This window comes from Sebastes umbrosus, chromosome 11, assembly GCF_015220745.1.
Source record: "Sebastes umbrosus isolate fSebUmb1 chromosome 11, fSebUmb1.pri, whole genome shotgun sequence".
Lineage (NCBI taxonomy): Eukaryota > Metazoa > Chordata > Actinopteri > Perciformes > Sebastidae > Sebastes > Sebastes umbrosus.
In genome coordinates this window covers 3,857,821-3,881,043 of record NC_051279.1, presented here as the reverse complement: position 1 = coordinate 3,881,043, position 23,223 = coordinate 3,857,821, and the positions used below count along the sequence as shown (strand labels likewise).

Below are 23,223 nucleotides of genomic sequence, written 5' to 3'. Positions count from 1 at the left end.
ATCATTGTCTCTCAAACTTTAGTATCCAGTGCATGCAGTAGTCCGTGATTAGGACTTTGCAGACTCTTCAAACTCAGCTAGTACAAAATGTCTTTGTTGCATTTCATTTGCTTGATAATTAGGGCTGCCATAATAACGCATTAACGCAATCGATCTTTCGAAGGTTGTAGCGGGCTCAGTTTTATGTTGTTAATTGATTTCCAATAATAAATATATACATACATATGCAAAAAGCAAGCATATTTGCCCACTCCCATGTCGATAAGAGTATTAAATACTCACGATTAACTATGGACAATCATGCGATTAATTGCAATTAAATATATTTTAATTGATTGACATCCCTATTAATAATATTAAAATAAGATTGATAATTTAATTCAATTTAATTCACTGTTTTGGTCACTTCACAGGGAGGCAGTGAGGAGATATGAGGAACTGTCTGAAATTTTCTCAGACAAGGACAACTACTCACAAAGCAGAGAACTCCTGAAGGAGGTAAGTTTCTGTGAAGACAAACTATAGTGTGGAAATGGAAATGTAATATTCTGTACATACATTTTCAAAAGTTAAAAACAGGAAATCTGAACAATGACATCATTTACAGTGTAAATAGAGCAGGTTCAGTGAGAAATTTAATCTTTTATTTGTGGCACGCGGAAGCTGGTTTTGGGACATGACGAAGTATTAAACCAGTTTTTTTTTTAAGTTTAAAGGGAAAGGTTCGAGCCTGAATGAGCGTTTTCTTGTCATCTTGTCATTTGACCACTTGTGTGTTGGATAACTGGTTGCCTAGAGGCCGGAGGAGCAGTTTGTTGTGTTGGAGAGCTGCCAGCTTGAACTCTCACTCACAGCTTTGTAGTGTTGGAGTGCAATTTTGTTCTGGAGTCAGATTTCAACAACTCTTTTCTGATGTCTTGGACTTGTTTGAGGCCTATTTTTACTCCGATCTGTGTTGCTCTTGGCTGCTGTTGGATGCTTTTACCGCTCATCTTGCTAAAAATATCTTCAAAGACACTTTCTCCCCATCACTACAAACACTTGGAGTTTACACCTGTGTGTAAAATATGTAAACTCCTGAAGCATTAGTGTTCCATACTGAAGGAAAGACACTGTTAACTGACTGATTACACTATGCAGGTCTTGAATTTAGACTTAATTACCTCTGCTATCAGTCTTGACTCAATATCGTCATAGTTTTGGACCTGATTTTAGTAATGACCAGTTAATGTATGAACTAATTCATGTGTGCGTTTTACAGATTCAAAACACGATGCTCACTGCACTGCCTTTTCTTTTTTGAAGACGCCCGATCAGACAGAGCATTTTTTTGCAGTTTGCTGCGTCTTTAAATGAATGAAAATAACTTATCTGAAATCTCAAGTCGGCTACCAAAATAATTTGCCTCCAGGCTGGCTGTTTTCTGGTCAGATAATAGTAACTACGGCTGGTAAAGTCATATAGCTCCGGGTATCCAGCAAAGGCCCGCCTCTCATTTAATCCAATTGGACAATGGGGAAAAAATGCTTATGACGTTATGACGCGCATTTCTGCTCTGAGTTGAAGTTTTCTGCAAAAACGCGAGACACTTAGAGCAGAAATTGCACTCAGCAACGCAGAAGCAGCGAGCAAAACGCTTCACTTTCATTGAAAACGATTACAAAATGCTGCACCAGGCTGCTAAAAAGAGCTCTGTCTCTATGCTCACCATCTTGTGTTAGCATAATGTACAGCAGAGATTGATGGGAATGTTATTAGTTTTGCAGGTATTTGGTCATATATCAAAATATCGGAGAAATTCAAATTTTGACCTCATGATGGCTCAAGAGGAAAAATCAGGCGATCCCTAAAATCTATAGAAAACATCTACCTGGGAACCACGAATGTCTGTACAAAATTTCTTCTGAATCCATCCAGTAATCGTCAAGATATTTCAGTCTGAGCCGAAGCGGTGAGCTGACCAACTGACCGACATTGCTATCCCTGGAGCCACACATCTAGCACGGCTAAAAACAACACTGCGAGCACACACTGACGTCTGTTAAGCCTCAAACTGCAGCTCTGAAAAAAAAACATGTGACTCCTCTGCATTGATATCTCACAAACTGCTGACGAGCATCCCATCATTTGAACAGGAGACATTTATTAATGCGTCTGTCAAGAGCCACTACTGGACCACATTTGTTAAATTCTTATCTGCACAGCCTGAAGTCGAGCCTCCCGCTCAGATGAAAAACAACATTCAGTGGTAGAGATTTATGACTGCTTTAAAAGACCAGAAACCAGCCTAATCTGGCTGAGTAGAACTGCCCTTATTCTGTCAACACTTCCACTTCAGTGCGAGACACCCATCTGAAGACCTACATTATATTTAGTTCGCACTGTCAGAGAGTTGGGAAGTTGACAGGATTAGCTGTGTTTTGATTCGCTGTTATGGTGCAATGCAGGCATCAATACCTTTGCATTAGCTGCGATTTTACCCGTGATACCCCCAAAGGAATTCAACCAAACATTTGCTTTCATTTTGAAAGCTTCACTCTGAGCTTTGATGACAGAAAAACACCATCGTCTTCTGTTTGCCCTTTGATTTTTTTTTCAGCAGATTTTTTTTACTTGCTTTCCTTCATCTCTCAGCTTGTCTAAAAATGACTTCGACGAGCAGACAGAGTGTAAGATGAATGATTCAGACTAATAAAAGACTGACTAAAAGTTTGGGGAAAGAAATAATTCACAACCAACACTGTCATTGAAACATTTTGACGATGTAATAACACTTTATTATATAGTATGATTATAACAGACTATGTCTTTTGGTCATGACAGATCTCTGGACTGGGCAGTGATGTCATGAAAATTCATCAAAATGTATTCATGTTAATATCAGTTGTCATGACAGGATTAGATTTTATCTTGTTTAAAGGGACTATTTGTAACTTTCAGAAATTCTTCTTAACAGCGACACCTGTGGCCGTGAAATCAACGAAAGTCAGCGTCGGGCTCGCGCTTGCTCGCTCTACATAGACATGAACGAGCATCGCTCAAAACAGTGAGGAGACACACGTCAGCTAAAACCACAATATCACTCTATATTTCAGCTGCTTGGCAGTAATGTTAGCTGACCAGACCAAGGTCTCTCCATGAACATGACTTAGATCTGATCCTAGTGTTGGCTTTTCCTGTCTCAGTGCAGGTTGAGGTAAAGGGGCTCTGCAGCGTGTCTCCCTGCTCTCTCCGCCCGCAGCCGGAGAGAGCAGAGGAGACACCGGCACCCGGTCGGTAACGAGACAATAACGTTTCTCTCTGAAGAGCCCCGTCACTTCACAAGACACGGGAAACCTCTGTTGGTCTGGAGGAGCTGCAGCAGTTATTTCTGCACAAACGTCCACTGTACATTCACTAGATATTCTCAGAGCTAAACTAACTCTTCTGCAGTGTGGAGTGAGCGCGCGTTCACGTCTAGAGGTGAGGCGAGCTTAGCGAGAACGCACGCTCTGTCTGAGTGAAGGCAAGCAGGCAGAGGAGGAGAGGCAGCGGCTACACGCGAATGCGCATATGCAAGCGCACATGTGTCCCGACCCGGTACATTTATACGCTTAAAAGTTACAAACAGTCCCTTTAAAGGAGCAATATTTGCGTTGCTCTGGTGTGAATTCGGTGTACGGTTGTGATGTCAGAGGGTGAATACAGGTATATTCAGACAGACAGTACGAGAAAAATAATGTGTTTTTTGAACATTTAAGGAGAGATAGAGAGAGGAGAAACTAAAATACAAATGTGAACCTGGAAATGAGCATATGTCTCCTTTGAAACCTCAGAATATATTTGCTTTTGTGTTGCAGGAGGGCACATCAAAGTTTGCCAACATTGACAACAGGCTCAACAACAAACATGTTAATAGGGTAAGTAGAGTGGGAATAAAGACTTCTGTGAAATCAGAGAGTGATGGAGGTTTAGCTTTTTGGGAGGCAGGCTTGCTTGCGGACGGTCACTGGGTTTAACATTTAAGTGAGGGGAAAACGAACTCCCTTTAACAACCTGCCGAAAAACCAAAGACTATTACTGCACGGGTCAGCGCTCAGCTGAAATTGTGCGGATCCGTCTCTTGAAACACTGAGCTATGCTTAGTCTGAGTTCACATGCACAGTTTAACGTCTAAATTATTCTCACTGGAGCATCAAATCATTGGGGTTACCCCGCTAAGACATTTCAGATAGTTTCAGTCACAGAGGAGTAACTTAAAAATTACCTTAACATTTGTCGCTGAGGCAAAAACCCTCAGATCTTTAAGCGCATAAAATAAAATGTGCATACCAATCGCTTTAGCCTGAGGGGTTGTACACCCCCACAGGCCTTTATGGGAGACCTTGGAAAATTCAGGAATGATGTAAGACCCTGCAAATGTGTCATTAGTATTGTAAAAGTTAGGGGACAAAATATTGTATAATATCTGTAGAAAGAAATGTTTTGTAGTGCATTCAGGTGTATTTTTAGGGCTTATGAATCGTATTTAGTTGTGTATATAGTGTATGCTCTGTCATAGATATTCAATATAGGTTTAATATGTCACAAACATGTTGAGTAGAATCAAGTTTTTTGGTGTTAAAAACACTCTGTAATACACACTGTGGTTTTGCTGAGAGCTTAATAATGTATTTTCAAAATAAAAGTACTTGAAAATGCTGTTTTCCTACAAAAGGCTACATTCAAGCATTGATACTGATGTCACTTTCGCTAAGCGGGGGGTGTTTCAGTGGTTTGATGGAGGGTTGTAAGGGGGATCGACCGGCATGCAGCAGCGAAGTGGAACAGAGGGCTGTCGTGTGTGTGTGTGTGTGTGTGTGTGTGTGTGTGTGTGTGTGTGTGATGTGCTGAATCCTGAGCCATCGTTTGAAAATAGCTGCAGGCGGCTGCTCTGCTCTCCCTCGCTGTGTGGGCTCTTTACGATGTGAATAGAAACCTCTGGGGAACTGATAAAACACTTTCTTTCTTTTCCTTTTTTTTTACACAGTCCACCGCGCAGGGCACTGTGCCCTATCTTGGCATCTTCCTCACAGACCTCACCATGCTGGACACGGCGGTCAAAGACAGGCTGGAGGTAAGTTCCTCTCATCTCTATCAAGGGGGAAAGTTGCACAGTGTTTTACAATTATCAAACTGACATGACACATCCTGTCACTCCCTTTGCAGAACGGCTACATCAACTTTGACAAAAGGAGAAGGGTGAGTGTTGCAAAACGTGTCAGTGTCAGAGATGAAATGTTAGAAGTTAAAAATAAGAGACATCTGCATTTAGCTGATGCTCTGGACTAACCTTCTCTTTCTGCAGCGCTTACACAACAAGCAAGTAGTAGGTGCATGAGTAAGAATTGTGATTGTAAAAATCCTGTGACCCTGGAGAGATCCTGTAAGAGAGAAGAAGAATAAGAGCTACATAAAGATGAGAGATACGTGGGATAATTTTTGATACAAGAGCGTATTAGAGTGAGCAGAGGTAACATAATATCTGAGGGAGGAAATGATTAAGTGGAGGGCAACGTGAGGTTCAAGATGAGAAAGAAACATCGTAATACTAGATCAGCCAACATGGGTGTTTTTTTTATTATGAAACTTTGTGGTGATATGCCTCTTTGTTAACAGGAATTTGAGGTTTTAGCTCAAATCCGGCTCCTGCAGTCTTCCTGCAAAAACTGTGTTTTCACCGCTGACGAGGCCTTCATACTGTGGTATCGGAGTGTGCCGACACTAACAGAGGAGGAAAGGTAAATATCTATATGATTAAACAAATGTCTTGAATGCATTCGTCTGTGTTTGTAGGACGATGCTGACTGTTTTAAATATTCAATGACGTCTATTTCAGCTACAGACTGTCCAGTGAAATTGAAGCGCCTGGTGAGCCGAGCCCCCGTGGCCTTACTCCAACAGTCATCATCACACAGTGCGCAGAGTGAGCTACGCTGAATGCTCTTACACACACACACTGACACACACACACACCATAATACCACAATTTAGAATATGTAGACTAGGATTTAGGTTGGTAATACAGGTTGTGGTGCCGATTTTACTCATGAAGTTCAGTTTACTCGTCACAAGGAGCACTACTCCGACTGTAATATCTTCTGTAGGCTCAATCACCATTGTTTTACCTCATTCTGCGATAGATTATGACTTAACAGACATTTATTTCAATGGAAATCTTTTATTTTAAGTGATAAAGACACATTAATCAAAAAGCCATTTGCTGGTTCCAAATGTCAGTTTTTGTGTTTTAATATTGTCAATTGAATATTTTCAGATTTTGGACTGTTGATTGCACAAAACAAGCAATCCGAAGGCATCACCTTGGCCTTTTTGACAATTTTCTGACATTTTTGTTGATTAATGATTAATGAAGAACTAAGCTTCATTAATCAATGATAAAAAACAAGAATTAGTTTTAACCCTAATAACTTGAATGTGTTTATATGTTCTTGTTCTGACAGCCTGAGCTCCTCTCGGACCAGCCTGACTGGTGACAGTGACAGCCTCTTTGACTTCCCCTCCCCCGTCAATAATCTGCTCTCAAAACTCACAAAGGTAATATAGTCTTATTTATACTTTAAAGCCAACTTTGCATTTATATCAGCTTGTTTCACAGACATTGTCTGCAGGAGTGATTGTGTTTTTGCTTTTGTCTAAGTCTTGTACTGAACTTGGATGTTTATACGAGAGAAACGATCACGTCCTTGATTATCATCAGCTCTGTTGCTTTTGTTTCATTTGCAGCATATGAGATCTCCGTCTGTGTCCTGTCTGGATGTTGACACGTCTCCTTCGACCAATGACTCCACCCCTGCCACGTTGACTCCATCTACTCCCACAAAATCACACCGCCGATCTGTCTCCTGCGGCAACAACCCCACCAATAACATCCAAGGGTCGGGACCCGAAATGCGAATCATCAGGATACGGATGGACCTGCAGGATGGAAACCTGTACCGGAGCATACTGGTACTTATTCAGACTATTTCAATCTAATTTACAATAGCGGTGACATTGTAGAAAATGCTTCGTGCCAAATTATCTGCGACTTACTGCACTTACGGCCTTCCCTCTTATCTACAAGGATCCTGTAATGATAGTCATCAGAATGAGATCCTGAGGATACAATGGACCCGGGATATCATGAGTGCAAATCAAGCTGTCCTAGTGTCATTGTTATTCTCCTCTCTCCTCTCAGGTTACAAGCAATGACAAGACCCCCACTGTGATCAGCTCTGCCTTAGAAAAGCACAATCAGGACCCCAAACAGACGTCCAGATATGAGCTGATCCAACTTCAGCCTGAAGGAAAAGGTAAAGACGTGTGTCCCGTGGAGAAAAAAAACACCTATTGTGCAGTTTTATCATTAGGTGGCATATTAAGTGGAAACAAAACTTAGATCATCTTGAGATTTTTATTTTTGCATCTATCTAATGCCTACCATACACTAGGAGACTTTGAAAAGACTTGTTAAAGACTAAAGTCTGACACTCTCTCACATCTAAAGACAATATGTCTTAAGTCACAGAGTTTTTAATCACAGATTATAATATTTTGCAAAGACTGGGGATCTTGCAGGGTCACTATTTACAAGACTACAACTAGATTTCCTTTTGAGATGATGTCACATCCTGCTCCAGGTGGAAATTTATAAGAAAATCTGTCAAGAAAGAAGTAGACAGAAATTGCTGCAGCCCTCATCTCCAAAGGAATCTAGTTGTTGTCTTGTAAACAGTGATCCTGCAAGATCCCCAGTCTTTGCAAAATATTATAGTCTGTGATTAAAAACTCTTTGACTTAACACTCCTTGTCTTAAGATGTGAGCTAGTGTCAACCTCATGTTTTTAGTGTAGCACAGCAGCAGCAGCTTTGGAGATGTATTTATTTCTCTCTCTTCTCTTTACACAGAACTGGTCATCCCTGCTACAGGAAACGTCTTCTACGCCATGACGTCATCCAGTTGTGACTTCCTGCTGAGGAGGAAAGGCGGGAACCCTCCTCTGGGCTCACAGCCGATCAACACGGAGACGAGCGCCACGTTTCCTCGAATCAAGGCCAAGGGGAGGAGACTGGTCAGGACACTATTTTGACATCAGATTTTCCTCAACCCAACTCTGTTCACAGTGATGGATTTTTCTCTCCTCACAAACAGTGAATGTGGCCTTCTACACATGCCTTTCACCCCGTGCTCCTGCAAAGCTTGTTCTACCAAAACACCAGGACCAGGACCGAGTCTTAACCAACGACTCCAGAGTAGGTTCTGTCAAACGTTTCATACCTCCGGCTGCGTTCACCAGAGCCGTCTGCTGTTGAAGAAAAGTGTCACTTTTCCTCTTTTCCAAACAGTATGCATTACTACTTTACACCAAAAGGAAGAGCAATGAAAGCCTTTACCTGAGTGCTTTTGGTGCTGGCTCTCGAGTCCCAGTCAGGTAGCACTTGATGCATTTTCTTTCCTTCCCACTCAATGAATAAGATCTGTTTTAATTGCTTACAGCCACCAGGAAATCCCTTATTGTTGTGTGCCTCAGCCTTGAGTGACGTCTCTAAATGTAAAAAGAGGATTTAATTGGTCACAACTCCTGTGATCACCTGAGATGCTGTTGAAGGATTTAGGACAGTGTTTTTTTGGGGGGGAGGAAGAAGCATAATGAAATCTAATAAATATACAGAGCCTGTCAAATCTGGTTCTGGTAAACAGCACACATGAGGAAGGCCCACACATACAGTGTACCGCTGTAGCAAAACACTGGAGCTTGTCAATTGAGACATATATATATATATGTTTTGTATATATTTATATATTTTGTACGTCTGTATGATGTCAATATTGTGTTTACACTGGCGAGGAGCTCTGGATCCACGTGTCCAAATTGTGTAATTCATCGAGGAAAAAAATGCATCAAATACCTGCTAGAGTTCCACTTTAAAGACGCCAGCATGCGTCTAAAGACAGAGTCATTATTTCAGCTTTGACTCATGCAGATATTCATTTCAACATAAACTTAAAGCTGCAATAATCAACCTTTTTATATTAACAATTAATTAAATTACTATTCATAGTAAAGGGGCTGCTTGTATTGACTAACCTAAAAAAGAACGAGCAACTCTGCAGATCTATAGAGATTTCTGGGCTGCTTTAGACCTGGAAACTTCATGGTTCATTCTCACAGCTGTTGTCAACCTTCAGCCACAGCTGTTTTCAGCAACAACAAAAAAACTCAGATATACTCACTGTATGCCACCTGCCCAACAGAAACCAGCAGACACACTAAGTTAGCAACCAGCTGGTGGAAAAAAAAGTCAACATATATCTCCTAAAGAGCCAGATATTTAAATAGTTAAAGCTCAAACTAGGCCTAAAAGAAAAGTGACATGCACTTATTTTATCAGATAACTTCCTCTTTAGCTGGAATTGTATGTAGGCAGATGTTCAATAACATGTTAGGTGTAGCAACTTTATAACTGTCATTCAGCTCGTTTTGGAGTTCTTCTGACCCGTAGTGGCCACAAATCGATTGATTGATTATTGCAGCTTTAAAAAGAGAAACCTTGCAGCACATTCAAAGCTTGTGGCTTTGCTTCAGTTAATCACTGCAGTACCTAAACCGTGAGGAAAACAGTTATATATAAAATACCATTATTAGGTTTAAAGGTACAGTGTGTAGCATTTCGGGGGATCTATTTGCAGAATATAATATTCATAACTATGTTTTCATTAGTGTATAATCACCTGAAACTAAGAATTGTTGTGTTAGTTTAGAATGAGCCCTTCATATATACATAGGGAGCGGGTCTTCTTCACGGAGTCCGCCATGTTGCTCCGCCATGCTCTACAGTAGCCTAGAACGGACAAACCAAACACTGTCTCTAAAGAGAGCCTTTCACGTTTTTACGTTACCTGAAGGCCACCGTAGTTCTCCGACACGCTTGTGAACTGCGGTAACGTGAGCCGCAGAGTGCAAAACTGTGGCACCGCCAGCCGCCGTCTGACTTCCGTTGCTCCTAAAGTAGTGTTATTATGGTATGAATGACCTCTGAACGAGACGAAAGGCACTTTGCACTCTGTGCCTCACGTTACCGCAGTCTTGGAAAGGGAGGAATGAGTTAAGGGGTACTCAGTTGGTTGCAATCTGCAACCGCACCACTAGATGCTGCCAAATCCTACACACTGTACCTTTAAGGTTTTCCAGGTCTGAACTTTTCAACAGAGGAAGATAAAGTTAAGTTTTGCAGATTTTTTACGCAGCCCAGCAGGATGCATCTTCACTGCTGTTTCCATACAGCACAAAGCCTCAGCTCCAACTTCATGTTATGAATTAACATGTCGACTTCCGTGTAGGTTTTAAAACACACAACCTCTTGATCTTACGAAGTCTTGTGACCTCTGGTTGTACCTGCTCAGTGCTGGTGAGGCCTCCTTACTGGCTGAGGCACGAGCCCAGCGGAACCAGGGAGAGGATTCTGGGTAATAATAGATGACGTGTGCTAGCGTTCTGCTATGCTACTGATTGTTTCAGTGCCTTTCTCTATGGGATGCTAAATCTTTCCTCTTGTTTGCATTAGAATGTATACGATATATACATGGAGGAGACGCAGTCACCTCCAGTGCTGTGTAGCCTCACATCAAAGCTATTTATGCACTACATACAGGATGACTATTTTTGTGGTAATAAATTTACTTTTATATGAATTTCATTGCTTTTGACTGATGTGCTGTAACATATTCCACGCTCAATACAGACCGATATTTTCCATGCTGCTGAGTATCCCATAAATATAATTAAAGCTGTCTGTATATGTCAAACACACACATTTCTATTTCTCTTATGGATAAGGTAAACAAAGCAAAGTGAACATAAATCAGCGACAAAAGATACACCTCTGCTTCAGTCTTTTTATTCAGATTAAAGATATCCAGCATCTTTATCCACATGCAAAATCAAGGAATGCATGTGGTGGATACAACTATAAAACATAAGGCAAATAACACAAAAAGAGTTCTGGATATGTCAGAAAAGCACATTAGAAGTTCATAAACACTCATAGCAACCTAGTTAATAATACAAGCATTCATGAAACACAAAGTATTAAAGCATTCCTCGCACCTGAATGTTGTCAATGTCTGTAGTTTAATTATGTCAATGAAATGTGTGCTGAATGATACATAGTGCAATTAATCCCACACCCTGAGAACATGAACCACAAACCAGCTGATGTTGAAGCAAACAGGAAAAGTCCAAGTTAGTGAAGCAGCACTTATATAGGCCTACAGTTTGTAACATTGTCTCTTCAGTTTCAGTTAAAAGAGAACCCAGCGGTTATAAAGACACTTGAACAAATGCTTTCATTTAAAGTGGCACTTTGAGGTTTTTGCAAAATGAACACCATATTTCCCATAAATCCCTCTGCTCCCTGTCAGATCTGACTACTTGTCCTCCTCCGCATTGTTCTGTATGCATTCAGTTTGAAGAAGAGGATGTAACAGCCTTCGGTAACGGCGGATAATCGTTCTGAACAAGTAAATGAACAAGTAAAATGTTTTTGTGCCTTAAAGCCCCCGAAAACATAAATGTATTTCTTCAATCAGCCTCTTGCTATGAGCGATGGGGTCCCACATGAACACACTATTTTCTGCCAAAGTTGGATCAGTTTTAGTTACTTAAAGGTACCGTTTGTAAGTCCTAACACGTATAAATCATTGCGGGTTGATGTCCCATGCGCGCTCGCGTTTGGCTACGCTGTTCAGACACAAACTACACAGAAGCACCAAAACCGCTAAGTTCTATCTAGTGAAGCCCGTCTTACCAAACAGTGTTAACTCTTCCTGCTCCAACCTCCCAACCGCGGTCAGAAGACACAGGGGACACCGTAGCTTTGGTCTCCAGGGCCGGAGTCTCTGCTGTACTCTGCTCCTCTGCCTGCTTGCCTTGACTGTGACATCTCAGAACTATCAAGTGTATAATTGTAGATAAGATCATTTATTTTTAATGCTAAACATGTATGATTTCAATTTGATTTCACCAGACAAAATAAGAAATACACACATTGTACCAAATATGTGCAAACAATCACTTAAAAGCACGCAGGATCTCAGATATGATCTCAGCCTTATCAACCCACGATGGGCCTTTCCTTAACCCAACCGGGCTCCAGCAGGGTGTCAACACTGGATCGTTCCTCCTGCACAAGCCTCACACTCCAGCGCTGCCGTCTGGTAAGCCTTCCACACCACCGGGTCCTGCAGACACACCGTGCCTCCGCCTCGCTTCTCCTCCGCCTGGTTCCGGTTTATGTCTCCCACGCACACCCAGCCTCCTCCGGCCCCCGACCCGGCCGCCTTGGGGCTGACAGCCCACTTGGAGTGGTCCTGGCTGGCCTTGAAGGTGAACGTCTGCCCCGGGTGGATGAGCGTGATGTCCAGGACCTTCCAGCCCAGCGAGCAGTCGGAGGGGAGGATGCCCGTGGAGCGAACCCAGAACTGGACCAGGAGGTCTGACTGGAGGCTGGGGGCCACCCAGGAGTGGTACAGGTCTGATGAGGCAGAGAGGGAGGATGCATGTTTTTATTATCTTATTACATAATATGAAGTACAGAACATCACAAATTAAAACTTATCATGCTAACACTGGGCTATTTATACCTGCAAAGAAACTCAAGATGAACTGCAGCCAGAACTAACTTGAAACTACTTTTATTTCTCCAAAGTCATACCATTGTCAAAAGAGGCTCCTTTGGCAAAACTGATGAAGTTGGTGCCATCCTTTGAGGTCAGAGTCACGCTGCGGTTGGATACAGGTTTGACATGTGGAAAGATGTGACCAGACGGATGTTTTTTCGCACAGACAGCAGCCAGTGCGGGCACCAGAGACGCCAAGGACTCGGGGACGTCGCAGTCGTACACATTAGGCTGATTGATCTGAAGCTGTTCTCCTGTGGTGCAAAACAAATTAGATTGAAGGCAAACGCTGCTGACGGCACACCAGAATCACTTTATTTGTTAAGAACAGTAAATGAATAGCGCTGTCTTGGTGACGTTGGTGCAGAGGCACATCAATTATTTTTTTTTGTTATGTGTCATTTTTCTTCCTTTCTTTCAACCTTACATATATGTCTACTTTATTTTTACTATTACAATATGTAAGTTGTTCTTTTATTGGCTGCACAAAGAATAAACCAATACAGAATGTGTTGTTGTCAGTAACTACAGTGTAACGCTGTACGCTTAACTCTCATTCTAACCTAAACACATTCTGCTTACTGTCTCTAGAGGAGCTCCATTAGGGCTGCAACTGACAATTACTTTCATTATTGATTTACCAATCCATTATATTCTGCTAAACTGATTCATCATTGAGTCTATAAGATGTCAGTACATAGTGAAAAACGGCCGTCACAATTTCTCAACGTGATCTCGATGAACAAGAACAATCTTGATGACTTCAGTGATCGCCTGATTTTTCATCTATCGCCACCAAGAGTTTGACATTTTTGGTTTTGAGTGAAATATCTCAACAACTATAAATTTGGTGCAGACGTTCATGCCACCCTTAAGATTAATTATAATAACTTTGGTGATCCCTTAACTTTTTTTTTTATCAATTTATCCAATACTTTGGTATCTGACCAAATATCTGCAAAACTGATAACATCTCCATCATCCTCAGCTGATTTTTGTGTTAAATGTTAGTATGCTAACACGTTAAACTAAGATGGTGAACATGGTAAATAGTATACCTGCTAAACATCAGCATAATACCAATGTCACTCTGAGCATGTTAGCATGTTGCTGCACCGCTGAGCCTCACAGAGCTTCTAGCGTGGCTGTAGTTATGCCTTATAAATTACTTTTAATCAACCATTAAAATTATTGTCGATTCAGTTTATATCAATTGACTAACGATAATAAGGCTAATTAAAATATAAACAAGCACATTTTTCAAACATACTCGTCTTCACAAATTGAATAACCTAGGTATTTATGAAGTCGGTGGAAAAAGAAAATCTTTTGTTGTACTATAGTGGTGTCAAATGTCAGTTTCCCCTCATTAATGTGCACATTCATGCTGCCAGGTGCTCTAAAATGAAACGTGACACCTTCTGCTGTTTGACAAAACAGTTTATCCGCTGCGTATCCACGTCACCCCCGGACACCGTCACACTCTCAGCATCCCAGCTGGAGAGGCGAGAGTCTGACGGAGCAAATGCATGCCGCAGTGTGAGGGCCGATATCGCTATGGTAACACACCTCAATCTAATTACATTACCCCAGGCACTGCCATAGCAACTGTGCCAACTTCTGAGTCTGCCAGGGAACTGCACAGGCAGGCAGCGCGGTGACATGGTGATGACACCTGTTTACGCTGATTATCTGGGATCTGTATTATCCTGTTGTTGTTGTGTCACAATACCTGACTGGGTTATTAAGCACTGGGGGACAAGACAATAACGACTGAAGAAATCTCTTTCAAGATGAGACAGAATGACAAATACTCACGGTTTCATTATTAATAACCCCCGTGGGAAACTAAGACTCTGCTGAGACGAGTTGAAACCTGTTTTCACTAAGCAGCTCTTTAAGGCAGAGTAACACACCAATCAACATCAGGGAAACTCTCGGATATATTACAAGTCATTATAGGTTTAATAGACTTTGTCTTCGCTGAAGAACTGCTATTATATTGGCAGGGGGACTACATGATTGGCTGATATGAGAACGTGTAATTTAAATCTAACTAAAATGGAAGGAGACTGTATGTAAAGGCTATATGTATGTATCTGTGTCCCTCGAATTTTCTCGACCGTTCATCCAATACCAGAGGCAAAGCAATCGGCCCGTTCCGAACGGGCACGTTTTGAATCAGCACTACACTAGCTTTAATAAAAAGGCAGAAATATATAAGCAAACCAATATATAAGCCTAATCTTATATGTAATTTGCAGGTTTTGTTTACAAAATATCATCATTTTAGAAGCTACAACAACTGGATTTTTTAAATCTATTTAGCCGAAAAATTACCTTTTCCACCAATAAGATATGAGTTTTAAAAGGAGTTCCATCTTAAAGGGACTGTTTGTAACTTCTTACACGTATAAATCAATCCGGGTCAGTGTCCCATGCGCGCTCCCGTGTGGCTACGCTGTTCAGACAAGACTCCAACACAAACTACACAGAAGCCACAAAACGCAAAGTTGTATCTAGTGAAGCTCGTCTGTTAAACAGTGTTGGCCGCGGTCGGAGGACGCGGGGGAGACCGTAGCTTTGGTCTCCAGGGCCGGAGTCTCTGCTGTACTCGGCTCCTCTGCCTGCCTGCTTGCCTTCACTCACACACCGCGCTTGTTCTCGCTCTTTCGCTCCGCTCTCACGTGCACACTCCACACTGCAGAAGAGTAAGTTTAGCTCTGAGAATATCTAGTGAATGTACAGTGGACGTTTGTGCAGAAATAAATGCTGCAGCTCCTCCAGACTCTGGTCAGCTAACATTACTGCCAAGCAGCTGAAATATAGAGTGATATTGTGGTTTTAGCTGACGTGTGTCGCCTCACTGTTTTGAGCGATGCTCGTTCATGTCTATGTAGAGCGAGCACAAGCGAGAGCCCGAGCAACAGGACGCTGACTTTCGTTGATTTAACGGCCACAGGTGTCGCTGTTAATAAGCATTTCTGATTCTTACAAACAGTCCCTTTAAGCATATTTATTCATTAATATATAATAGCAGACAGAAGGCAGAGAATTAATCGTTATTAGCTCCCAGCTCTCATGCTGTGATTGTGATCTAATACCATCGTCATCATCATCATCCATTTAAACATGTATTTTTAGAACAGTTCTGCCTGTGGTTTACAGCCACGCGGCAGGACTCCAGTCTTACCGATGGTCTGGAAGCGGTCGAGCGGGTAGGTAACGCAGATAAAGTTCTGTCCGTTGGGCACACCGGTGTCCGGGTAATAATACTGTCCTGCCTGTCGTACAGCGGGGAAGTGAGGGGTGCTGTGGACCAACCAGAAGCCCTGGTTCTTATCTAGCAGGACAACACCTGAGGAATAGAGACATTAAAAATTAGTCAGCAAAAAACATCAAGGTTTCCCCTCCAGTCCAACTCAACTACGCTGGTTTATTTCTACATATCACAGGTAAGGAAGGGGAGCTGCAGATTCAATCAGTACCAGCGACCCCCTTCCACATTGTCACATTGTCATTCAATACATTGTTATGATAAAAATAAAAAATATATATAAATTTCTTATGAATCAGGAAGTCATTTTTGCCTTAAACCTGACTTGTGCTGTTTTAAATTCTACCAAGTCTCTGAATTTTAGTAATTTTGTTTAGTATTTTTTTGGGCAAAAATTGGATTAGCATTGGTTTTATATGTATTTCCCCATACTTCCAGACTTATGAGATATATATTATATTTAGAAATATGTATTATTATACAGAGTTGTGATAGACTTTGACATTTCTGCTTTTACGTAATTTTCACACTGTACAAACTTGCCCATATTTGCTGATTTTGAGTGTCTGGGCTATGCAAGTATTGGAGCTTGACTGCTCTGGTGTTCACCTTTTGTGTGCCCCCCGCTTCTTCCACTGCTGTCAACCCATCTGTCACCAAAGTCCTTAGGTGGCCTCTGGTCATTGTAAAGGATGTATGCTACCTCTGTGTTCTGTGAAGAGGAGAGAGTTTAAATGAAACTTAATTGAAATTCAAAACCATCATACTTGGGCACATACCAAGCACGGGTCCACCTTCAACTGAAAAACAAAATAAAACAGCATAGCATTGTTAAGATGAGGTATACAATCATTCATCATGCTGTTGAAACTATATTACCCACAGCTGCTCAGAGACACAGATCAGCTGCACGTACATGACCAAGCAACTTTCAGTTCTCATTCTCAGTTTCCTAATCTGATCTAATAAGGGCAAGTGGTTATAGCAGACACGAAGGCTTATTGCTGCATTTAATAAGTCTTTCTATAAAATGAGAAGTCTTAGGACTGCAGCGGAAGCAGCCCAAAACCAAATTACATCTGCTGGTGTCTGGAAGAAACCATAAGTATTTCCTATTGCTTGGGCTAAATATAGTTTTGTTATATTGTGGACATTAAAGAAAAGTGTATGCAAAGGAATCTAACATTAATACCCCAGGAAGGTTCACAACCACTATGAGCAAAAGCTAATGAGGGTTCAGATAAATAAACAAATATTAATACTACAGTGGTTTTAAAGAAATCTAATAGTAAGACTAAAACCATATCCGTGTGGACTTTCTTTCAAACACACAAAGGGATTCACAAATATTTTTTAAGGATATCATTTGCATTTTAGAGAGCTGTTAAATAAAAAGTGAAGTCCTCTCTGTCATAAAAAATTTAGACTTTGGCACATGAATCATGCATGCATTTAAAGGGACCCTTTGTAAGAATCAGAAATTGGTTGTAACAGCGACACCTGTGGCCGTTAAGTCAACGAAAGTCAGCGTCCTGTTGCTCGCGCTCACCCGTGTGCACGCGCTATCTGAATGTGAGCGAGCATCCGTCGAAACAGTGAGGCGACACACGTCAGCTAAAAGCACAATATCACTCTATATTTCAGCTGCTTGGCAGTAATGTTAGCTGACCAGACGAAGGTCTCTCCATGAATCACTGCTGATCCTAGTGTTGGCTTTTCCTGCTTCAGCCTCCCGACCGCGGCCGGAGGGAACGGGAGACACCGGAGTTTTGGTCGGAGACGATAACGAAAACTGTATAAGGCTCCGCATCACTTGGAATTCCCAACTCTCAGTAAAACAAACCTGAGTTAGACTCAGTATTTGTTCCGTCTTTATAACAGACAAAAAGACCCCAGGATGGAAGCAGACCTTTCCTTGTGAGTACAGTTGTCCGACTGTCCTCCCCAGAGCTCCCGTGGTGTCGTTCACCGTCCCCTTCCCGGTTGTCCATCCTTCACTCCCTTTGTCCATCAGTAGATACATCTCACCCTGATAGGGAGGTTTTCCACCGTGTTGTTTAGGCAGCTTGTACAGATAGAACCTAACGCAGAGAATGAGACAGCGAGTCCATCAGAGGAAGACATCTGTAAAGGTGTAAATGAAATTGAAACTAAACTGAACTGATTATTTTTGTGTTTCCTCTTTCTAGTAAGTTTTCTTATGACACCCAGCAACACCCATTAAAACAAACCATGAAGTGTATTTTATAGAGCTCGCTTTGTCCAAGACTGTTATCAATGAATTACCAATCAACAGCATCTCCTTGGTCGTTGTAGCAGGTGATTGGTGAGGTGTGGCCCTCTAGTGGCACACAGATGATCAGCAGGGACAGGAACAGAAGCATCTAAGAAGAAGAGACAGACTTAGCTATATTAATCATCATTCATCCGTAACCGCTTATCCTGTTCGGGGTCACCTTGTTGTGAGGCGACAGCGCTAACCACTGCACTGTTTACATTAATTTGGTCTGTCACATGTCAGAAAATTGTAAAAAAAAAATGTCCATGCTAGTTTCTCAAAGTCCAAGTTGATGTCTTTAAATGTCTTGATTTGTCCAAAACCCAAAGACATTCAGTTTGATGTGTTATAAAACAGAGAAAAGCAGGAAATCTCACCATATTTGAGAGGCTGAAAACAGAATTCTCTGCCATTTTTTAATTAAAAATTACTATACCGATTAATCGATTATCAAAAAGTTGACGATTATTTTTCTGTCGATCAACTAATCGATTAGTCGATTAATCGTTGCAGCTCTAGTACATATACATCACACACATCTTCCCAATACAACAGTGTGGAAATACTCTGTTACAAGTGAAGGTCCTGCATTGAAATTTATATTCGAGTAGAATTACAAATATACTACTGTAGCAGCAAAACGTACTTAAAGTACCAAAAATGAAAGTACTCATCATACCCATTTCAGAATAATAAAGCTATATTAAATAACTGGATTATAATTATTGATGCATTAATTTTAACGTCGCAGCTGGTAAATGTGGGAATATATATATAACTATTTTAAATACTGGTGGAAAAAGTATATTTCCCCAAAACGCCCTTCTTTTGTTTAATTTTTCTTTTTTTCTAAATGTAATTTCTCTTATTATTATTATTATTATTATTATTATTATTATTTATTTTATCTTATTTCACATGAAAAGCACCCCATGTTCTATCTGTGTGTTCTATAATTTCATTGTAAAAAGTGGAAAAGTTGGTTTACTTCGTATTTGTATCCAGTTAAGTATGTTGAGATGGTCCCTTTGGAATATCTTACAAATATTCTACATGCTAAAGTAGATCAGTTCCACGATATTTGGCAGATCTATCTGAATTATATTGGACCTGATCTCTCCTCCATTATCTCACAAAGGACTCTCTTGAACATGAACTCATATATCCTGTGACTTCCCTGAACTACGGAGTATTTCATATAATCTCCTATATATATGTTTTGATCTGAGCTGTACCAGTGTTTGTTTGTTTGTTGTTGGGGGTTTTTGGTTTTTCTTTTTTCTTATTTTATTGTGTTTGTGAAAATAAGAAAACCCAATAAGCATATTATTTAAAAAAAGAAAATTCTATTAATTTATTTGTTGATTTAATTTATTATTAATCTCGTATTTTTGTATTATTATTGTTTTGTTTTTTATGTGTTTTTTTTTGGGGTTTTTTTAACTATTCTTTCTTTTTATCATTATTATTATTATTATTATTATTATTATTATTATTATTATTTATTTTCTTAATTTTATTTCAATTTTGAATGTTGAAGTTGTTTTCTCTAGAGTACTTAATGAGTTTGTCTATAAGCTCATCTACTTAAAAATTGGTTTATAAACTATTGTAATTATGAACTGTAAGTTGCATATATGAAAACAACCTTGAAAAAAAGGGGGAAAAAGAAAGCATTTAAAAAAAGTAAATGTCTGAGTAAAACCAAATAAAGGAAAAACAAAGTGAAAAAGAAACGACAGTAAGGTTACAGGAAGGTTATCTGTTTGTTAATTAACTGAAGCTTCCAGGTGAGCTTCAGGTGAGAGTATAAATCACAGTGGAGTCTCTTGCAGCTTGTTAACTGTTTATAGCCACGAAGAGGAAGTAAAGTCACTAAAAAGTTCAGCTAAAGTTTAATTTAATCACTTCTACTCACCTCTGGCTGACCGTGTCTTTCCTCATTCATGTCCTGAACAGATTATTATCTTGTTCTCTCATGTAGATGTTCTGTAGTTCCCAATTTATGTTGAACAAGTTTCATTTTCATCTACATCCCTGTTTGCTTCAGGTCTGCTGGGACTGTAACAGCAAGGATGAGCGAGTGACGTCATGTAGTCAGTGACAGATACAACAGTCAAAATAAACACAATAAATACAGATAGCACCGACAGGCTTCGTCAACGTAAGTCAGAAAGACACAATAAATACAAGCTAGATAGTTTTCACTTACTATAAGAGCATAAAATGTACGACACAACGACTGACTTAAGATATGGTTCCGTTTTAAATGTGTTGCACTTCCTGGCTTCCGGGCTTATCCTTATTTAAGAGTCCTTGGGTTTCAGTCGGATGACCTGTGACGTCACTTGATGGGTGGGGCTGCACAGAAAAGATCAGAAACACAACTGTGCTATAGAAATATTATATTTGGTTGCTATGGTTACAGTGACAAAGACAGTAATGCATTTTTGTCTTATTAATTTAATTTTAATTATTGCGAAGTTCCACATTCACAAGTGTAAATTTACCCCCAAAAAAAAGGCTAATTTCTTTGTATTTATGAAATAAATGTATCTATATCTGTCAACATTTTTTTCCTCACAAAACAAAAAAGCAATGAAAACAATGAATGTATGCAATATCTTTAATGTTTTTATGTGAAATTATTGTCATACTCTCGCGTGGTCTTTTTTTTGTTTTTTAATTTTATGTTGGTTTGGTTTCATTTCTGTTGTTCTTTTATGTTTGGCACAGCTCTTTGTTTTCGCTTTGCTTCTTCTGTATGTAAATGTTTTTAATGTTTTCTGCTGTTACTATGTATACTGTCATTTCGAAATAATAATTTAAAAAAATTAAATAAAATAAAATAAAAAAAGATCAGAAACACAATCTGACTGCACTCAATGTACTTACACATAAATAGAGATAACAGCTAAGAATAAAACAAGGACAAAAAAGCTGCACAACTGAAGGTAAACAATAAACAGGATTTTTTTTGTACAATATATATAGTAATAATAATAATATATAGCCTATAGAAAAACCATAAAATACCAAATATAAAGCGGTCATAGCTAAATAAAATTAAAAATAGAAGGCCTGACTGCGGAGTGATATTAATAGACAGATAATAATGCTAGTAGCCTTATTGTAAATGCGAAATATATATTATTAAAGTTATTACCTCCGCCAAGGCCAAGGGTCTTCAAGGAGGTTATGTTTTCACCGGCGTTGGTTTGTTTGTTTGTTTGTTTGTTTGTTTGTCTGTTTGTTTGTTTGTTTGTTTGTTTGTTTGTTTGTTTGTTTGTTTGTTTGTCTGTTTGTTTGTTTGTTTGTTTGTTTGTTTGTTTGTTTGTTTGTCTGTTTGTCTGTTTGCAGGATTACTCCAAAGGTTTGCGATTTATTTATTTATTTTATAAATTTCAACATTGTCATCCCCCCTAAGTGAGACATTCCTCTTTATATAGTCATGGCAGGGTGGAAAAGCCTCTGAAACTCTACAGCTTGGAGAGACAGTAAACCTCCGCAGTAAAGTGTGAGTGCAGGTTTAACTGAAGGTTTTACAGGCTTAAACACTCCCAAATCTGTTTGAGTCGAATACCCCAACGCCACACTAGGAACTGTCAAACAGCCATCTAAAATAAAAAATATTAATGACAAATGCATGTTGACCTAGTTGATCCAGAAACATGACTCAGTATATTACTGACCCACCCCTAGTGTGCATATGTGCTGCAGATTTACATCTTAAAAGTGGAACTCTGGTTAGTTATTTCTTCCTGTTTGACTCTTTCACAATTTTGGTGTGGTTTTTTGTTACATGCTTTTCTTCTTCTTCTCCTCCTCTCCTGTTCCTCTTCTTCGTTTGTCTGTATTTATATCACTCGATGATCTGGAGCAGAGGCCGAGAACAGCAGGTTGCGTGACAGAATAATGACCGTGTCATCAAGAGCGGGAGATATATCGAGACCTTTGACCTTACATCTGAAATCTAAACTTTTTGATGAGTTCATTGATTTTCTTTAATTTGTCATGATTCAACAAAAAATACTTTAGAGGCAATAGTTTTGTTCTTCTGACTGACTTACAATATGTTTTTTCTCCTTTTAATGTGGAGCTCAACCAGCAGTGTTGTGTGAAGGCATTGCTATCACATATCACATAATTATTCTCTGTTTGAGGAAGTGACACGGCGTGCTCTCGCCATCTCGAAACCTCACTGGTGCAGACCGACCAGGACTTCCTCAGTAACCTTTCCTCTGAGCTGCGTGGACGAACACACATCAGAGGAGGTCACAGGTTTCCAGGAGGCCCTTTCGGTATGGTGACACAGTACAGTGGCCCCGGATTATTATGTGCAGCATTTAAGTATAACAGGCCTTTGAAAACAAGTTGGATCATGATTTGTATTGAGTAACTGTTCTAACAGCAGCAAATACTGAAAAGCAGTGTTATTGATGATGAACTTCACAGTTAACACTATATTTATGTGTCAAACTTTCTTTGATCAAGTCCTCTAATTAATTAAAATACACACATTAAAGGTGCTATTGATAACATCGATAACATTCTGCCACTAGATGTCGCATTCTCCCTCCCCCCGTTCCATTGCATTCATTTTACAACAAGTCGTTGCTATTCACTTACCGTCAATCTCGGCCATTTATCTGTTTTTTCCACACTAACTGACGACCAAGAAATACCACGTGATACCAACGTTGTTTTACTATACATCAGCCCCCTTTTGAGGGAAAGAAAACTGAAGATCCCAGAGACTTCAATGCAATTTGACATGTGTTTGGATTGTAATTTTGACAAATGTGTATGCATTCATCTCTTGTTAAACAAACGTTTGTTTTATGCACGTCTAATAATTATTTTGCGATCTTGCCTGAACCTGAGTGTTTGGGATACTTTAATAAATTAAGGTTGATCCATAACCATGTCCCTTCAGTCTTCGCCCCGCTATTTGTTATGACTTCTCTA

General features: G+C 40.0%; 2 protein-coding genes across 4 annotated transcripts in view; one reads left to right on the top strand and one right to left on the bottom strand.

Annotated features, from left to right (window-relative positions):
• Positions 1-9,111, top strand: part of rgl2 (ral guanine nucleotide dissociation stimulator-like 2) — a 33,921-nt gene extending 24,810 nt beyond the window's left edge. For 2 of the 3 annotated variants that reach the window (XM_037785374.1, XM_037785376.1), the window contains 10 exons: positions 414-498; positions 3,840-3,899; positions 5,009-5,095; positions 5,188-5,220; positions 5,638-5,759; positions 5,858-5,944; positions 6,483-6,576; positions 6,766-6,990; positions 7,220-7,334; positions 7,930-9,111. In XM_037785374.1, coding sequence (XP_037641302.1) covers positions 414-498; positions 3,840-3,899; positions 5,009-5,095; positions 5,188-5,220; positions 5,638-5,759; positions 5,858-5,944; positions 6,483-6,576; positions 6,766-6,990; positions 7,220-7,334; positions 7,930-8,111 — 1,090 coding nt within the window. In that variant the 3' untranslated portion in view covers positions 8,112-9,111. The remainder of the gene's footprint in view (positions 1-413; positions 499-3,839; positions 3,900-5,008; positions 5,096-5,187; positions 5,221-5,637; positions 5,760-5,857; positions 5,945-6,482; positions 6,577-6,765; positions 6,991-7,219; positions 7,335-7,929) is intronic. The other variant, XM_037785375.1, reaches the window with a different exon arrangement.
• A 2,872-nt stretch (positions 9,112-11,983) lies between these two features.
• Positions 11,984-20,316, bottom strand: dnase2 (deoxyribonuclease II, lysosomal). The gene is made up of 7 exons (XM_037785443.1): positions 20,174-20,316; positions 18,264-18,361; positions 17,887-18,058; positions 16,587-16,689; positions 15,894-16,058; positions 12,736-12,954; positions 11,984-12,555 (listed from the first exon to the last, which is right to left on the bottom strand). Exons 1-7 carry the CDS (start codon positions 20,201-20,203, stop codon positions 12,185-12,187), a joined length of 1,158 nt encoding a protein of 385 aa, XP_037641371.1. The 5' UTR covers positions 20,204-20,316; the 3' UTR covers positions 11,984-12,184.
• Between the last annotated feature and the right edge of the window lie 2,907 nt (positions 20,317-23,223).